Source organism: Copadichromis virginalis, linkage group LG1, assembly GCF_057382275.1.
Source record: "Copadichromis virginalis isolate Kocher_CV1m ecotype Utaka linkage group LG1, C_Virginalis_male_GT1.1, whole genome shotgun sequence".
Taxonomy (NCBI): Eukaryota; Metazoa; Chordata; class Actinopteri; order Cichliformes; family Cichlidae; genus Copadichromis; species Copadichromis virginalis.
Genome location: NC_140618.1, coordinates 15,230,788 through 15,248,269, shown reverse-complemented (window position 1 = coordinate 15,248,269; position 17,482 = coordinate 15,230,788). Strand labels below are relative to the sequence as shown.

The 17,482-nt window shown below is 38.2% G+C and overlaps 2 protein-coding genes across 2 annotated transcripts; both read right to left on the bottom strand.

Moving 5' to 3' along the window:
* Positions 1-247: 247 nt before the first annotated feature.
* Positions 248-3,733, bottom strand: krtcap3 (keratinocyte associated protein 3). The gene is made up of 6 exons (XM_085452270.1): positions 3,614-3,733; positions 2,074-2,258; positions 1,373-1,432; positions 1,072-1,269; positions 813-947; positions 248-562 (listed from the first exon to the last, which is right to left on the bottom strand). Exons 1-6 carry the CDS (start codon positions 3,624-3,626, stop codon positions 491-493), a joined length of 663 nt encoding a protein of 220 aa, XP_085308396.1. The 5' UTR covers positions 3,627-3,733; the 3' UTR covers positions 248-490.
* Positions 3,734-3,919: 186 nt separating this feature from the next.
* On the bottom strand, positions 3,920-16,875 carry LOC146718482 (nuclear receptor-binding protein-like). Its single transcript, XM_085452260.1, has 18 exons — positions 16,618-16,875; positions 15,662-16,031; positions 15,364-15,486; positions 15,023-15,124; positions 14,792-14,881; positions 14,522-14,562; positions 14,321-14,415; positions 13,575-13,658; positions 12,932-12,987; positions 12,748-12,846; positions 11,652-11,784; positions 11,221-11,311; positions 9,357-9,407; positions 8,849-8,984; positions 8,688-8,741; positions 8,502-8,565; positions 6,381-6,436; positions 3,920-6,127 (listed from the first exon to the last, which is right to left on the bottom strand). Exons 2-18 carry the CDS (start codon positions 15,977-15,979, stop codon positions 6,068-6,070), a joined length of 1,653 nt encoding a protein of 550 aa, XP_085308386.1. The 5' UTR covers positions 15,980-16,031; positions 16,618-16,875; the 3' UTR covers positions 3,920-6,067.
* Positions 16,876-17,482: the final 607 nt, after the last annotated feature.

The following is a 17,482-nucleotide window of genomic DNA, read 5'->3' as shown; positions in this document are numbered from 1 at the left end:
ATTAATTCATCTGTACAAACAGTAAAACACTAAATATATTGCGAAAAGCTATATGTCTCTGAAATAAGCATACATGCTAAAACATACTTGAGTTAATCTAAAAACATTGTTGCTGGTTTTTCCTTCATGAACAAAGGTTTCATCGTATTGGCACACTTAAAACCCAAACAGTCAAGTAGGGGTACAGGACTGAAATCATTCTTTATATCTTACTTTGTACCTGTATATATTGTCTCTTACATTGGCATGAACGCTGAATCCTATCAGTCAATAGGGGTTTTTTTTTGTGATGTGTTCACTAAATTAACATTAATTAGGCACACAAAGTGGAGCTGTGAGCAGCCAACTGTACTCATTCCATTCCTGCACTACATTACTGGAGTAACACTACCCTAAATGACTGTAGAAGAAATAGTTCAGTCTGTGCAGAGATGCAGTCATGCTTTTTGGGATTTAGCCTTCTTAGATGTGCTTGCTACTTGTTGTTTAGTTACAGTTCGGAATTCGCACGCTCTCCAATCAGGTGTCGGCTGTGAGGAGAGCACTGGGCCTCTTCCTCCAACTAGAACAGAGAATGACACAAAAGACGAGGCATGATGAGACGAGTATGAGCGGTTTTGGTTTTTGCAATATGACAGAGTGAGCGCGGATGTCTACAGGTAGCCTTTATTTAAAGGATGGCTGAGTGAGAAGGAGTAACAATGAATAACTTCTGTGTCAGACTTAGACCAAGTATGTGTGTGTATGTTTGAGTCACACAACAAAGTTATACCCCTCAAGCATATTCATCTGGCCCACACAAAGATACACACCTGCTCTTTGATGTAGTTGTTCTTGCAGGGTGGCAGCCCCCTGAGAGCCAGTCCCACCATGAAGCACCACACTGACAGTCCCACTTCAACTGCCGAAAACACTGCACAGGGGATCCACAGAGCCAGGGTGGTGTCCTGAGAGATGGGAGGTGGTGGAAAGGAGAAAATGTGAGATAAATGTTGATCCTTTCTCATGTCATGCTTTAAAAAATAAAATAAAATCATGTTTTACACTGAGGGAAGGGGACTTCAAACTCACATAGATCCTTGTAGTATCAAATGGACATCGGACACCAATAGGTGACCGAGCATTGATGGGCACCTGTGTGTCACTGCAACCGACCATCAAACCCTTCCCATCGTGGGCAATTGTGACACCAATGGCAAAGAGAAGTCCGACACAACATGCTGCTGAGAGCAAAGCATTCAGGATTGATGCAGTCAGGAGGCCTATTTGCTGAAAATAGATAGTACAAAGAAATTACATATATGAGGGGATGTGCAAAGTGTCAGTGACTGAAGTGATCATATTGGTAGATGAAGTCAAATTAAATTCTTACCACTTTGAGCACATTAAGGTTCCTTGACACCACAATGGCAATAATCCCAGTTGCAATACTCTGTAACATTCAAATCATGAGATAAGATGAGATCAGTCTTTAAGCTTTGCACAGTACAGGGTTTATTAAGTTACCAGCAATTAAATGAATGCATTAAATCCTGTAGAAGAAGAACTTAAAATTTAAAACAAACAGGCTCTTTAACAGAAGTTAGGCCCATTATTGAAAAGTAAAAAATATCTGGTAACTTCTACTTCCTGTCTTACTTGTACACTCTTAAAATATGAAAGAAAACAAAGTTAATATCTTCTTATCCCCAACAAGTTTATGTGGTACATGACTGTAATTGTAATGAGGTCTGCCCCGAAGGGACAAGTAGCTGTTTTGAAGAACCGGCTCTCCTGTAATCAGCAAGTTCAGTCTTGATTGCTTAGAAACATACTCAACACTATCACTGAGGTAAAGTTAAAAAAGAAATAAAAATAAATCACCCGAGTGAGCTTTTGATGTTCTCATGCATCAAACAAGCGGAACTGCTGATATAAAAGTGATTGCAGATAGCTCTGTGTGATAAAAACTTTAAAGTAAAATGTTTTGATGAAGGCAGAAACTCCTGGAGGTTTAATGTCGCTTGGTTCACAACATGCTCATTTGAAGTGCCAAGTTGACTTTAAAACACAAAAAGAACACCACTGACTCACCAGCAAGCCCGAGGTGACGGAGATGATGTTGGTCACGGTGTATTCAGTAGAAATTTGCTGGCTGGGTTTGGAAATGTGGCGGAGAATGCTGCCATGGACAATGGCGCCAAAGATGAAGTTTATATGGCCGATGATTATAAGGGCCAACCCCTTCCTCATCAGCCTCCTTGGCCCTTTGTCCTTATCTGAAAGTAAAACTTTCGATTACTAACTGGCACGTACAGAAACGTAACAGTGGGTGGTTTGATTGTTAATATAACTTATGGGAGATGAATCTACCTATTCCATACAAAAACAATAGACTTGTTATATCACATAGAAATGCTGTCCAGTCTTGGTTTTGCTAAAATTACAACCATCTCTAGAATAAAACCTACTGTGACACTCAGGCCTGGAGAAAGGCTTCCATCCTGGCTTCCTATACGTTTTAGAATTGATCTTTACAGTTATTTTAAAGCTTGCCTCAGTTTGGCCCCGGGTTACTTCCGCTGACCCCAGATTAGCATACTTGCAGATGACACTTTTGTCATCAGGGCCTCTTGTCTTTAGCCTACCTGAGGATATCAGGCTTGCAGAATCAGTGACTTCCTTTAAATTGCTTCTTAAAACTCATTCTAACAGACTTAATTTTACATGATTCTATTACATGTGAACTATTTTATTTTCTAGCTAGCAAATTCATTACTTCATGTATATATTCCTTTTGTTGTATGCGTGGCATTCAGATTAAACCTACCCTTTGAGTATTACTCGTCCACAGTTATGTCAGAGAACCTGCTTTTAACTGTAGTATATAAATTATTTACATTTTTTACAGCTTCACAATTAAAAAAATATTTATAAATAAATGACTTGGATAATATGCATACAAAGCCGATAAATCAGTTAGTTAATCAACCTGTCAGCTCTCTCTGGTGGACAAACTAAGTACTTTAATGTTTAATGTTAATGCGGTTTCTTTTGACAAAACAATCTGAGCTAAAACAGCTAACACTGGTGTGGCTGTGCAGCTCTTTGTGTCTCTCTTCACAATGTAATGTCTGTAAAGTCTCACCCATTTTTTAAACCCTTTTATCGACCCATTTACCTCTTCGTGCGTTTTATACACATGTGGTGAAAACTGCCCCCCCCCCAACTAAAACATTTATTATTATTATTATACATTCTGTACGTCATAACGAGTAACAGCAAACACGGGTGAAACAAGAACTGTGAGCGACCACTGGGCCAGGGATTGGAGTTAGCGCGGACGAACGACGTGCTTCCTTTTACTCGATTACTTATTCGAGTTGCCATCACTTCTCTGATTGTTTAAAAAGCCAATTTCCACTATTAATAAGTTAAAATAAAGCAATAGAGAAACTGGTGGCTAATATATAGATTAGGCAAACTTTTACAAATGAATCCACACAGCAGCTGTAGGCCTGGTGGTCAGGTATATACCCGCAGGTAAGATGGAAAATAACATCGGGAGGAAGTCGTTACTATGCAGTCTACGGTGGTTTTTACAGCACCTGAATACAATCGCAGGCAAACTCACCAAAAGTGCACATCTCTCAGCAGGGAACGACGTTTTTCTGTGAATAATGTCCAGAGTTTTCGGGCTACAGTTCAACAGCACGATAGCAGAAACTCCAAACCACACGTATGCCCCTATAGTACTTCCTGTATGACGTCACCGATCTCACCTGTGTACAATCTGCACCTCTGTGGACGCGGAAGGGCGCAGCAGTCATTTCAGACTATTCATTGCATCTTTGTTGTGTGTAATTCTCACTAATGGTGTATCCGGCACAAAACTGTGAAACTCTGATTCGTAAACGACTCCAAAAACACAAAGTCATGATGCAGTTCACACATTTATTCGTAAGAACCAGTATTCTTTGAAATACAAAATGTAGGAATTTCAAAATATAACCAAAAGCTGGTATCATGGAGTAACTGGCTAAAGCTGCACACCCTGTACAATAACTTATTAACCAGTTTCATCACAAACTGGCTGGAAAGGTACAAAAGTAAGAGAGAACAGAGGTGCAGGGGAGAGAGAGTCAGTATAAAACTCAGGTGCATCACATTGGTTGTTTTTTTTTTTTAAACCACTTCTACATGTGTTGCATTTACATTCTCCTGGCTGGCATGAGAACAACTCTTTGGAAAATACAACCTTGCCAGTTCACAAACACACATGTAGACAGTGGAAAATAATGGAATAGGACAGAACACTTATGTACAAAAGAAGGTGGGAGAAAAATAGTGACCTGAACTTGGTGAAAAAGACCACTGAAATCACTGGATTATCATCTCAACAGAGAGGTGTACAGCTTAAATATTATAGCTCAATAACCAGCATTGGATTAAATATCAGTCTGAAAGCGCAAACAACTTTTCATCGGATTGCTAGACTAGTTACAATACACTTAGAAGTATATTTTTAATAAAATACCAGCACAGCAGAAGTTATCGTACGCAACAGTTGTTTTTCTAGCAATTTTACTACCTGTTTAAGTTCCTAAATTGTTTGAGCTTTCAGACAGCAGTACCAGTAGTTCAAAAAGAGTTTTGTGCCACAATGTCACAAAAAGGCCACAATTAACTCCCTGGTCACAACACAGGTCTAAACAAGACCCGTATGATGTAAAAGGTGTTTACACAAGTGTCTGTGCTCAATGCAACAGGTCCGAGTTTTAGCAAAAATCACTGTTTAGCAAAGAAAACAACGGAAACACAACGGGTTGTGTATTGGCTGAGACTATCAGCGTGGTGTCTGTGCTGTTGCTGTAAACAAATAAAGAAAAACACATGCTATTTCGGATTAACATGTATAAAACACACAAAGAAAAGCCTGGGTCATCTCTCTACAAGATATGGCAGATGAGTTTAGTACACAAGTCTCTCTGAAAGACTTAAGGGAAGAGTACCGTGTGCGAACCCAACAAGCAGCAAATGGTAAAACCAAACAACATAAAAACAATATGAAAGAAGGAATTACAGGCAAGAGCGCCTACAGTAAAGCAAACCCATAAAAAAATAAAAGAGAAATTCAGTAACACTGAGTTCACAGTATCTTAAAGTAACCAAGAGATCATCTTTCAGAGAAAGAGGGTAAGATGGCTTCTCAAAATGTGAAATGCACACACATTTTGTTGTGTACCAAAGGCCTTTTAAATTACATAGATTTTTTTTAAACTATCAAGTGAAATAAAGCAAGTGTCTGTTACCCAGTTTCAAACTATTCCACATATTTAACGCAACAGGCACTTGGTTGGTCTAACAAACACTGAAATTCAAAGAGGTGGGAATTCTCTATCATGTAACGAGGGGCCAAACGAGAAGAAACTGATGTAAGTTGTTTTCTAGATTTCCTTGGTGTGGAAAAGCATCCCTCCACCTCCCTCCAAGTCACAATTTTGCTGACTGTCAACAGGTGTTAGATTCTACTGTAAAACAGGAGCAAGAAAACCGTGTGACTCTTAAAGGCCAGAATGAGGTCTGATGAAGTTTTATACCATCTCCTCCCAGAACACAAACAGGTCAGGCAAATCATTATGTAAACACCCTGCCCTGAAATACAACTGTGAGGAAAGTGTAGCTTTCAATATAAAACTGCAACTAAGTGTGATAAACTTGATCAATGTTCCAGCACTGATTAAGTTTAGCTTGCAATTCGACATACCTAACTTAATAGCCAAATCATTCAAAAGGATCTGGCATGAACATATTGTAGGCGTGTATGTATTTGACTTTTAAAATAAAAACTTCAAATTACTACTGAAGGTTTGCGTGGAGTCATCTGGCTTTACTTTTAATATTTGGGAGCTTTTAGGAAATGTTATTCCCTGAAGTAAGAAATCGCTTCTCCTTTGGTCACATCATCGCTTAAGGCTTCGTTAAAAAAATAAAATAAAAATGAAACAAGCAAACCAGGTAGTCACTGTGTTGAGTAACAAAAAAGAACATGTAACAAGGCTGAGAGCGATGGTCTGGTAAGCCATTGCTAGTGAGGAACTTGGTTGAATGATTCTTCTAGTTGAATGGCTACTGTGTTTTGGTCCACCTGCAGAGAACATAAAGACAATGACAACAACCCAGGATGTTATAATCACACATACATACAAATAAATAAATATATAACAGAAACTGTGTCAGGAAGTAAGAAATGTTGTCAAAAAAGTAAAAAAAAAAAATGTCTCCGTGTGGGAGAGTATATTAATAATGATCAGCTGCCACTTTCAAACACACACACACACACACACACACACACACACAGATTTTTTTTTTTTTTTTAAACACAGGAAAAAAAAACCCACCTCACTGATTAAGCCCAGTTGCACCAACTCTACGGACAAGTCTTGAAAGTTCTCATCTGAAAGACATACCAATGTAGTTTGTAACAGTAATTCACAGTCACAACTTCAGCACACACACCCATGAAGCTAAAGCTAATAAAAGTGTTAAGTACCCCCACACACACACCACATAAGATGAATTAAAAAAACAACAACTACTCTGGTTGCTCTTTGCACCACTAAAACATTTTTGTGGTATGGCTGTGCAAATTTTAAATGTTATAAGGCAACAAGCATCTAGTATTGAGGGGGCCGGAAGAGATTTATCAAATTAGAAGAAAAGGACAAAAGTGGTTCTGCCAGGTCAAAAACTGTTAAACCATGTTTGTCTCTTTTTGAAGTCTTAGTATCTCCCAACTCTTCTTTCTACAGCCATAAAAAACAAAAACAAATCTAATCTAGTTTTATCTAGTTTGTCAACATCTACTCCCATTCTTTCTTTTTCACAGTAATATGCGACTATACACAGTTTACCTAAAAACTGGCAGAAAATGTCAGATAAAGGTGCTTACATAATTGCTAGGTTGCTCAGAATACATTAAGACATTGGTAAAATGTTCAGAACAAAGTATTATCACAAATTTTGTTGCCTACTTCCTTCCAAGACCACCTGTTTGGTTATAACCTAATGTTTTGAAACTTTTTCCATTATCGCTATAGTGGCTGCACTACTCTGTGCTTTGTGTGGTTTGTCATGGTCTGTCAATTTTTAATAACACAGCTGTCAATTTATAACTATACCAGGAATGTGGCTGGGACAACACAAGCTGCAGGAGGAGATAGAGGATCCAATAACTTTGACATTAACAAACACACCCATGGGCCCCAGCTACATGAAGAGGGGCTTGACATTCAAGTTCAGGGTGAGGCTTCCTCACTTGTTTGCTCCTTGTGGTCTGGTATTAAGTCATTTAACAAAATTAGCACCCATTTACCTTTAATGTAAACATGCTTTACTTGTATATATGTTGTAGCAGGATTTAACCATGCAAAATGCAAGGTGGTGAAATCTGAGTGGCTCAATGTGAGTTAGAGCTTGCAAGAACAAGGCATGATTAGTAAGTGTGGGTGCGCGTGGAGGTAAAGTTTCATCAAGTATTTCAGTGGCATTTGGGTGCAAGTGTCCAAAAGAAGACATATGGTGTGAGAAACAGAAAATGCTAAAGAGATAGAGTAAAGTGAATGCATGCGAGTATGTGACAAACTGAGTCTGTAAATGAGAGACAGGGGGATGAAAGCCCAGGAAGAAATGAGCAGATCTTGACACAGGAGGTGACAGCTGTCAGCTGCAGCCTTTCACAGGCCTGACATTCTCCACACGCCTGCAACATTACACATGCCTACCATACCTGTTTGTGCATGTGCATTAGATCAGATCACACTGCCAGTTGTATGTTATATTCTCATTTGCCTCCCTTCAAGCTTCTACTTGTCTTTCAAAAACTAGCAAAATTAAAAAAACAAAAACAAAACCCTTTTCTTTTTCCATAATGAAGACTGATCAGATTTCAGCATTTGTAAAGCCAGTAAGGCAACCATCTAATAAAAGCACGTCAAATAAAATTTTAAAATAAGCACAAGATTTTCATGACACACAAGCGACAGCTAGTCTTCCAGCCTAAAATAGTCATGCACACTGTATACATTGTGACGCCATTCAAGCTCTCTCTGGAACTTTACTCTCACTTTCCTACATGCCTCAGTACAAACACGTGGAGACAGATACTTCATGTTAAAAGTAATAAAAATCACACTCAGATATTTACAACCTCGTCAACCTTGTTTACCAATACATGCAAATGAAATTCTATCATTAACCCTAAATGCAAACCTATCGACAAAATACTTATTCTTTATAAAAACCTCACTCTGAAGTCTGACATGTTTACAACCTCTACCAGAGGCCATTAAGGTTTAGCTGATGGAAATTTTAAATATTGTTTTTTTTTGTGTGTTTATAAAGCAAGTCTTCCAAATTTTCTATACTTGACCGACAACAGCGTTGAGCTTTTTCAAGCTCATTACACATGTGTCACCATGTCATATGAACTGATAATAAGATATGAAATATGTTGATCTTACGAGGTAACATGTCACAGCTTAGATGTCTATTCAGTTTATCCTCCATTTTCAGCAGTAATGTAAGCTAAAAGGACAGAAACAGATTGAGAAAAGGTTATTTTCATTTCAAGTTGTTGCAGCAGGGTTGTTGTATTTTGAATTATTTTAAAAATAAAAAGAGAAAACTGCTAATGTTATAACTCTTACATGATACTTTGCTCCCTCTTCGACAGGCTCAAAGCTGCACTGCATCTGAATAATCTGCAGAAAAAGAAGAGCAGTCACAATAGAACTTTATATGATGCACTGTGTCTTCATTCAGTGGCCAGTTCAATGTCCATTATGCCGGTATAAGTTGTTTTACACACCTTCCGTGTCTCAAGCTCTGAAGGTTCAGGCGTTGGGGATTTGACTGGAGGGATGACTACAGGAGATTTAATAGTCTCCTTCTGAGTCTGATGTGGACAGGGCAGCCCAAATGCCGTCATTGGATAAATACCATTCCTGATCAAAAGAGAGAAAAAAGAAAGGAAAATGTGGAGAAAACATAAAAAAGAAACAAAGTGAACTGATAAGACAATGGAATAAGAATGGGAATTGGATAAATCAGTGTATTTATTTTCTTTGCAAGCTCCTTTGACAATAAATATGGTTAATAGTTGAAGACAAAGGCCCAAAACACAACATTTTATTTTTTTAACAAATAATAGCCACAAAATCTAAGATACTGAAAATATCAAAAATAGTATCACATCATATAGTACTTTAAAAGATAAGTGGAGGCAGTACAAAAAACAGTCAGATGGCCCACTGCTGCCTCCTTGTGGCCAGACCCATTTTTGAGCACAGGGTTAATAGCAGTAGCTGTGCATTTACCTCACATCCTCCAAAAACTTGTCCAGCTCCAAAGCTGGAAACTGTGAAAGCCTACAGAAAAAAAGGGAATAGTACTTTTTTGAACCATTTGAGAAAATATTTAATATATTATAATGATTAATGAAAAATACAAAAAACTAATGTGTATATATATATATATATACACATATATATACACATATATATACACATACATATATATACACATATATATATATATATACACATATATATATATACACATACACACATATATATATGTATATATATGTGTATATATATATATGTATATATATGTGTATATATATATATGTATATATATGTGTATATATATATATGTATATATATGTGTATATATATATGTGTATATATATGTGTATATATATATATGTATATATATGTGTATATATATATATGTATATATATGTGTATATATATATATATGTATATATATGTGTATATATATATATATGTATATATATGTGTATATATATATATATATATATATGTATATATATGTGTATAAAACACAAAAAAAAAACACCCAGCACGCCCCTGCGGGCGGTTTATCCTTCAAGCTCGGGTCCTCTACCAGAGGCCTGGGAGCTTGAGGGTCCTGCGCAGTATCTTAGCTGTTCCCAGGACTGCGCTCTTCTGGACAGAGATCTCCGATGTTGTTCCCGGGATCTGCTGGAGCCACTCGCCTAGCTTGGGAGTCACCGCACCTAGTGCTCCGATTACCACGGGGACCACCGTTACCTTCACCCTCCACATCCTCTCGAGCTCTTCTCTGAGCCCTTGGTATTTCTCCAGCTTCTCGTGTTCCTTCTTCCTGATATTGCTGTCATTCGGAACCGCTACATCGATCACTACGGCCGTCTTCTTCTGTTTGTCTACCACCACTATGTCCGGTTGGTTAGCCACCACCATTTTGTCCGTCTGTATCTGGAAGTCCCACAGGATCTTAGCTCGGTCATTCTCCACCACCCTTGGGGGCATCTCCCATTTTGACCTCGGGACTTCTAGGTTATACTCGGCACAGATGTTCCTGTACACTATGCCGGCCACTTGGTTATGGCGTTCCATGTATGCCTTGCCTGCTAGCATCTTGCACCCTGCTGTTATGTGCTGGATTGTCTCTGGGGCATCTTTACACAGCCTGCACCTGGGGTCTTGCCTGGTGTGATAGACCCCAGCCTCTATGGATCTTGTACTCAGAGCTTGTTCTTGTGCTGCCATGATTAGTGCCTCTGTGCTGTCTTTCAGTCCAGCTTTGTCCAGCCACTGGTAGGATTTCTGGATATCAGCCACCTCCTCTATCTGCCGGTGGTACATACCGTGCAGGGGCCTGTCCTTCCATGATGGTTCCTCGTCTCCCTCCTCTTTCTTGGGTTTCTGCTGCCTGAGGTATTCACTGAGCACTCGGTCAGTTGGGGCCATCTTCCCAATGTATTCTTGGATGTTCGTTGTCTCATCCTGGACTGTGGTGCTGACACTCACCAGTCCCCGGCCCCCTTCCTTCCGCTTAGCGTACAGCCTCAGGGTGCTGGACTTGGGGTGAAACCCTCCATGCATGGAGGGTAATATAATAGCTGAAGGGTTGTCAAATAACCCCCCGCTATATATATATATATGTGTATGTATATATATATATATATATACACATATATATATATATAGCGGGGGGTTATTTGACAACCCTTCAGCTATTATATTATATTGCTGAATAAGCAGTAGGTTCTACTACTACACAACCTAGAGAATACTTTATATCACTGATGTTACTGCTATAAGGTGCAAAATAAAAACATAATTTTAGATGTTCAGTTAAACTACAACACGAATATCAACCTTTGGCACTTACTTGAGCTGAACATCCTCTTTGGTCTCGGCAACAACCAGGTTTGGGTCCAGTTTCTTAGTGATCTCCTCGAGGGCATTCTCAGGAATCATGTCTGGGCAATTAAATTAACATAAAAGTAAATATCTTTAAATTTACACTTGCATACATGCTTGTTGCTGCATCTGTTCAAGAGGCAGGAAATGACACCATTAGTCACACTAGCTTGCGACCTGTTTTGCTCAGTACCACACCACAAAAAGATGACAATGAATTAGCAGAAAAAAACCTTATGAAACTTGCAGTGCAATATGTTTATCACACTGTTAACAATGCAGTTTAAAGTTATGTTTCTAAATTTGCTTGTTCAGTTTTAAAAAAATGTCTTCTTCATGAGAGGTTTGCAAGTTTTAAGCCTGATAAAACTTTGTTTTTGGTGGGGGGAAGGGACTTACGTTGATGGCTGACAATACAGTGTGCAGCCAGCAGTTTTAAGAGCGGTACTTCAAAGAGAGCCTGGTTAAAAAGAAGCTCCCGGGCTGTAGGTCTGGCAAGAGGGTCACATTCCAGGCACTTCTGGATTAATTCCTATATAACATAAGAAAAAACCCAACAATTAGGTGATCTCCTGTGTGCAAGCACTTGGCAACAGTGGGAAGGAAAAACTCCCTTTTAACAGGTAGAAAACATTTGGCAGAACCAGGAGAGGGAGGGGCATACATCTGCCGCAACCGGTTGAGGGTGAGGGAGGGAGGCAGGAAGGCAGGAAAAGGAAACAAAAACTATAATATACAGAAGAAATGGGAATGAGACAAAGCATTTTTTGAGCATGCAATTTAATGAAAGTAATGCTTAAACTGAAACACCTCATCAAAAGTTTAGGACCAAATGTTTAGGACCACGAGGCCAAATCTGTGCAAAAATGTGGATTCAATGTCATTTTCTGTCAGATACTCACACTGTCATGACGTTCTGATGGCAAAGGCAAAAAAAAATAAAAACGTTCCCTTTTTGAACACGGTGAGGTTGTTGAACTGCATAAACAGGGCCTCTCGCAGCACGCCATCGCTGCTGAGGTGGGACGCAGTAAGACAGTCATTTGGAATTTCTTAAATGATCCTGAGGGTTGTGGTTAATTGGAAGAACCAAAAAAAAAAAAATTTCACCAGCACTGAGCCGGAGGATCTAATTGGCTGTCGTTCAAGACACTGGATGGTCCTCAACCCAAATTAAGGCTGTTACTGGTGCAGACTGCAGCCCCATAAACATCAGACAGCATCTGAGACTGAAGGCCTTCAAAAAAATGGTGTGAGGTGCTTTTTCCTTCAGTGGAACAATGGAGCTTCAAGACGGCCACTGGTTATGTCCAGAAAAATGTTTTGTCTTACTCCCATTTCTTGTTGCAGTATGTTGAAGCTCTACTTGGAACCTTGTTAAGATCCAACCATGCAAAATATGATTTTTTGCTATTTTTTTAAGAGGTGTTAAACTTTTGATCATGACTGAATAAAGATGCTGACGCCTACAAACACACGATATACTGAATCTCACCCTCTGCAGTGGGTCCTCCAGTAACTGTATGGCATTGTTGATGGCCTCCTGAGAAACATGAGAAGAGTCTCCATTCCCCTGAATCTCCAACAGTGCCATCTGCAACACATCAGCACTCATTAACAGACAGCTCTGGGAAACAGTTTAAGCTCTTATATATCATATACTACGGGTCCCATCTCACCTCTAAGGCACACATGCCAAAGGAGTAGATGTCTGCGGCTGTAGTAACATCAACATCTACAATGGGAAAAGACAGCATGTACATATATTACATCGTAATCTAGACTAAGACCTATGATCCAATAATCAAAAGTGCGTCTTTGACAGCTGACCAAAAAACCCCCAAAAACCAAAAAAAAAAAAAAAAAAAAAACCCCAACCCAAAAAGAGATATTAATAAGAGCATACATGATCCTGTTGCATGAAGTACTTTGTGCTTGCAATTTCAATGGAAAAATAACTGTGCAATAAGCAAAAATATTAGAATAGGGCATAAGAATTTAGTATGCCTCCAAGGACCTCTTCCTTACATTTTATATTGTTCTAATACTTTGATGTTATATACATTTACATAAAATACTGTTTGTATAAAAATACAAGCTTGCCATATTTTATTTAACAGAAAGGGTTTTGAAGAGAAAAACGTGTACTCTCTTAAACTAAAGCAAAGAAAATGAAATATGGAACACCCTGACTTTTCAATCATGTTACTATAATAAAAATATTTTTGTGAGAAAGCTGAAGTTCATGTGTTTAAACATGTTTTCCAACAGAGCTGTATCATAGGTATAAATTGCTAATATCAGTAATAAGAGAAAATCTACCTCCATATTCCGGAGCAAAGAAGTGCAAATTTTTCTGTTCCTCGGTACAAGTCTTTACGTGGTTGTTAATGGTGTCTGGAGCAACTGCAAATGAGATAAGGACAATTATTTTCAGAATACACAGAAAGATGAGAGAAAAAGTAAGAAAAGTCTGAAAAGTAAGCATAGGATAGGAAGAAGCAAAACTGCAAACTGAAAAAAAAAGTAATGAAACAAAAAAACAAAAACAAGAAAGATAAGCGATGAAAAGATGAACCAAATTCATAAACTAGCGATGTAAATATTACCTTCTGTTGTTTAAACTTTAGTGTGGGATTGTCTGGAGGCTTTGTGGTTACACTTGAGTCACTGTAGCCATATTTACACTCAGAAAATTGGTTTTCTAAACCACATTATGCACAACTTTTGTTCCCTCATATGATGTGCAGGACTGGTTTGTACAAGAACAAGGCAAAGATTTGACCATTATATAAGAAGTCTGAACTCCTCAAAGTCTATTTCCTGCTCAGCTTGCAAACTAAAAGCAATAATAGGGGCTGTGTATTAAATATACATTTAACACTGGCAAGACTTGAACACTTGAACATTGTTTCTTGTTCTTTTGTACATAAAATCACATAAATTTCCTGTTTAATTCCACGAAAACTTTGGTTCTTAATCCATAATTTATTATAATTTGACTCCTTTACTGTTGCTTTGCCTTCACTACCTAAAACGCAGGGGATGAAACCTGTGTAATTTTATACCTGATCCAATCTTGATGAGGCCGTTGTGCTGAATGAAGACAGTGTCACAGGTCAGGTTGCCATGGATGATGGGAGGATCACAGGAGTGAAGATAACTGCATATCAGGAAAAAAAGAAAAAGAAATTACAATTACATACAATGTACTGGATTTCTATCAATGTGAGTGTATATTAAAATAAAAGAACATTTTTAAAAATGACCTTAGAGCTGAAAGAATCTGCGTGCACCATCTCTTCCAAGCCTATAGGATCATACAATTTATCAGAGCAATTTCTAGTTGGTTTCCAAAATGGCTTGACATTTAACCAAATAATAAGAAGCACATATTTGTTACTATAATATGAAAACTACGCTTTGCTCCAGAAAGACAGTCCCACATTCTGGCTTTAAACACAGTTACTTTTTACCTTTAGAGAAGACTTTTCATATATTCTAGTACATATGCAGTATTATAAAGTCTTTTTTTTTACCTTTTCATTCATGGTCTTGTGATTCTTCTTTGTCTTTTTCAGAAACTGCTTCAAGCTTCCAGATGACATATATTCAGTAATAAAAATCACCTTAGGGAGATAAAGAAGTGTGTAGAAAACACAAAGAGAGACATTGTTCAAATGTAAACTGTGATTATTTCAGGGCAATAGTAATAATTCTTATGGAGTTGACAGAATATGAAACAATGTCTCCAAAAGCCTGAGACTCACCCTGGCCCCGTTGTCCTTTTTGTCAGCCCAGTATTTGTGAAACTTGACAATGTTGGCATGCTCCAAATGGATCAGGTTATCAAATACAGCCTCTACCTTCTCCTAAATCCAAGAAAAAAGGACAGAAAGCATAGCAGTTATAATAAAATAGTACAAAATGTTGCTTTTCCACTTGCTCAGAGAGTTCCTGTAAAGTAGCTCCCGATGACATCACTCATAGAATTCAAAAAATGCCACAGCGTCACTATGAACTTTGTACCAATGTGCCTGATCACTTTGTAACAATGTGCCTGATCACTTTGTAACAATGTGCCTGATCACTTTGTAACAATGTGCCTCACCTCCAGCATTTTGAAATTTTTCCTCTCTGAGATCTTAACTTCATTCCAAACTACTTCCACTCCTTCTTCTGTGTCCATAGCCAAGTATGCAGCATCAATCCCTGGGACGTTACGCTGATTCACCTACATTTAAAGGGAAGAGCGGCTCATGAGGTCAGATGTTTTACTACCAAAATGAAGCAGATATCAAAAACACCTTCCTCAAGTTTTGTGTTTTCGTCATCTTTTTTTATTCTCTCCAGCATTTTGTTTTCATCTATGCCTCATTTTATAGTTTACCTCAATGATCCACCCTTACCTCTTCTTTACGTTTCTGCCAGCGGCCACAAGGGCTCTCTTCCAGAATATATGATTCATCTTCACTTTCGTCCTCATCCTCTGTCGCTGAGATAGTACTAGGCTGGACAGAGGACACAGATGGAGACACAGAGGGTCCACTTTGTACCTGGTGGGTAGTACTGGACATGTTTCCTGATGTGAGCTCTGGCTTTCCCTCAGTACAGGGAGTTCCCCTCTCCTCTGACTCAGACATCATAACACACAGGTTCTGAGTTGAAACAAGTGACACAATGTCTCTTTCTTGTTTCTCCTTTCTCTGTTTGAACGAGTCACACATCCATCTTCTTCTCAGGCAGGCTTTTCAACAACGTAGCGATCAGAAGGGAGGACTGTAAACAATAACACATATGTATAGAACGTGAGAGGGCTTCTATGGTTTTTTTTTTTTATATATATAACAAGGACAACGTGTTCTAAGAGGTAGAAGAGTTGAGAATCATTCCCATTTATGTCCATATCGTGTGTTAATAACATCTGTATTGATTAAAAATGGCTGTTCAACATCCAAAGGTGTTTTCACGAAGAATGGATGAGTCGTTAGTGCTAATAAATTAGCTACAATTCTTTCCAAGTAGTAAGAAGTTAAGATGCATTCAGGATGCATTAGCAAAATTTGTAATTCACATTTCCTCTCCGACTCTAGTTTCTTTACCTATAATTGTGTGTTTAAGTTACTGAGAGAGGAAGCCCTGCGCTTTACTGATAGCTTAGACGCAAAATGACATTACTGTTACAGGAGACTAAATAACTCGTGTAAGTGAACTTATTTGGTTAGGTTCCTGCTAGTGTTCAATGTTAGCTTAAAGTTCAACCACCCACTCCTTGGCTAACTTTCCCCAGGCTAACAAGCTAATGAAAGGTAAATAAACAGATTGCCAACATAAAAAGTTGAATAGCAACATACTAACGTCTTACCGTGGATCACGAGAGCACCGCAAAGTTAACAAACAGCCCAGGGTTACATACTGATGGAAAAGCTGCAAAGAGACGGCAATATAAAAAATGTTAGTTCGCCATAAAAAATGTTGCAGGGTTTCAAGTCCCTTTCGCACAGCATAAGTGGGAGGGGCGGGGCAACACTTGAGGAGCGCTTGCTTGCGCACAGAAAACGCAGAGCGGTGAGTACGTCGAATAACGCAATTTAAAAATGTTACACAAAAAGGCTACATTATTTTTGTCCAAAGCACTAGGCCGGAGTTCGAAATTTAGCTGTGTCTGGGTCCATAATTCCCCTCGATGTTGTGTGGGAGTGGTTAATATTTTTATCCAAACTTAACAACGCATGATCTAACAGACACACACAAAGAAAGAAACAAAATGTTGTGTCTGATAAAACAAATTAAATAATAAAAAAAGAAGAACAATATATAGATTTTTAATATTTTAGAAAAAATAAATAAAATAAATAAATATATAAATATACATGGAAAAAATATATATATATAATAGATGAATGGATGGTTACATATAGATGGATATATACTTTGATTTTGTTTTTACTCCATCACACGATCGTTGAGGCTAAACACCATTAAAACTGTGTGATTATTTGAATTTGAGCTATTTCATATTCATATTTCCGCAACTGAAAAAAAAATCGAGTAATCGGAAAATTCCGAGTTAGGTATCTCAAATTTTCAACCTACCAAGTATACAGTTTTGTATTTATTTTTATGCTGCACTTTTTTTTTTTTTTTACCGTGCAAAATAAAATGCATTTTGCTCTGGCGACTTGTGTTGAACAACAATCCAGATAGATCCCTTAATATGAGATACAAGT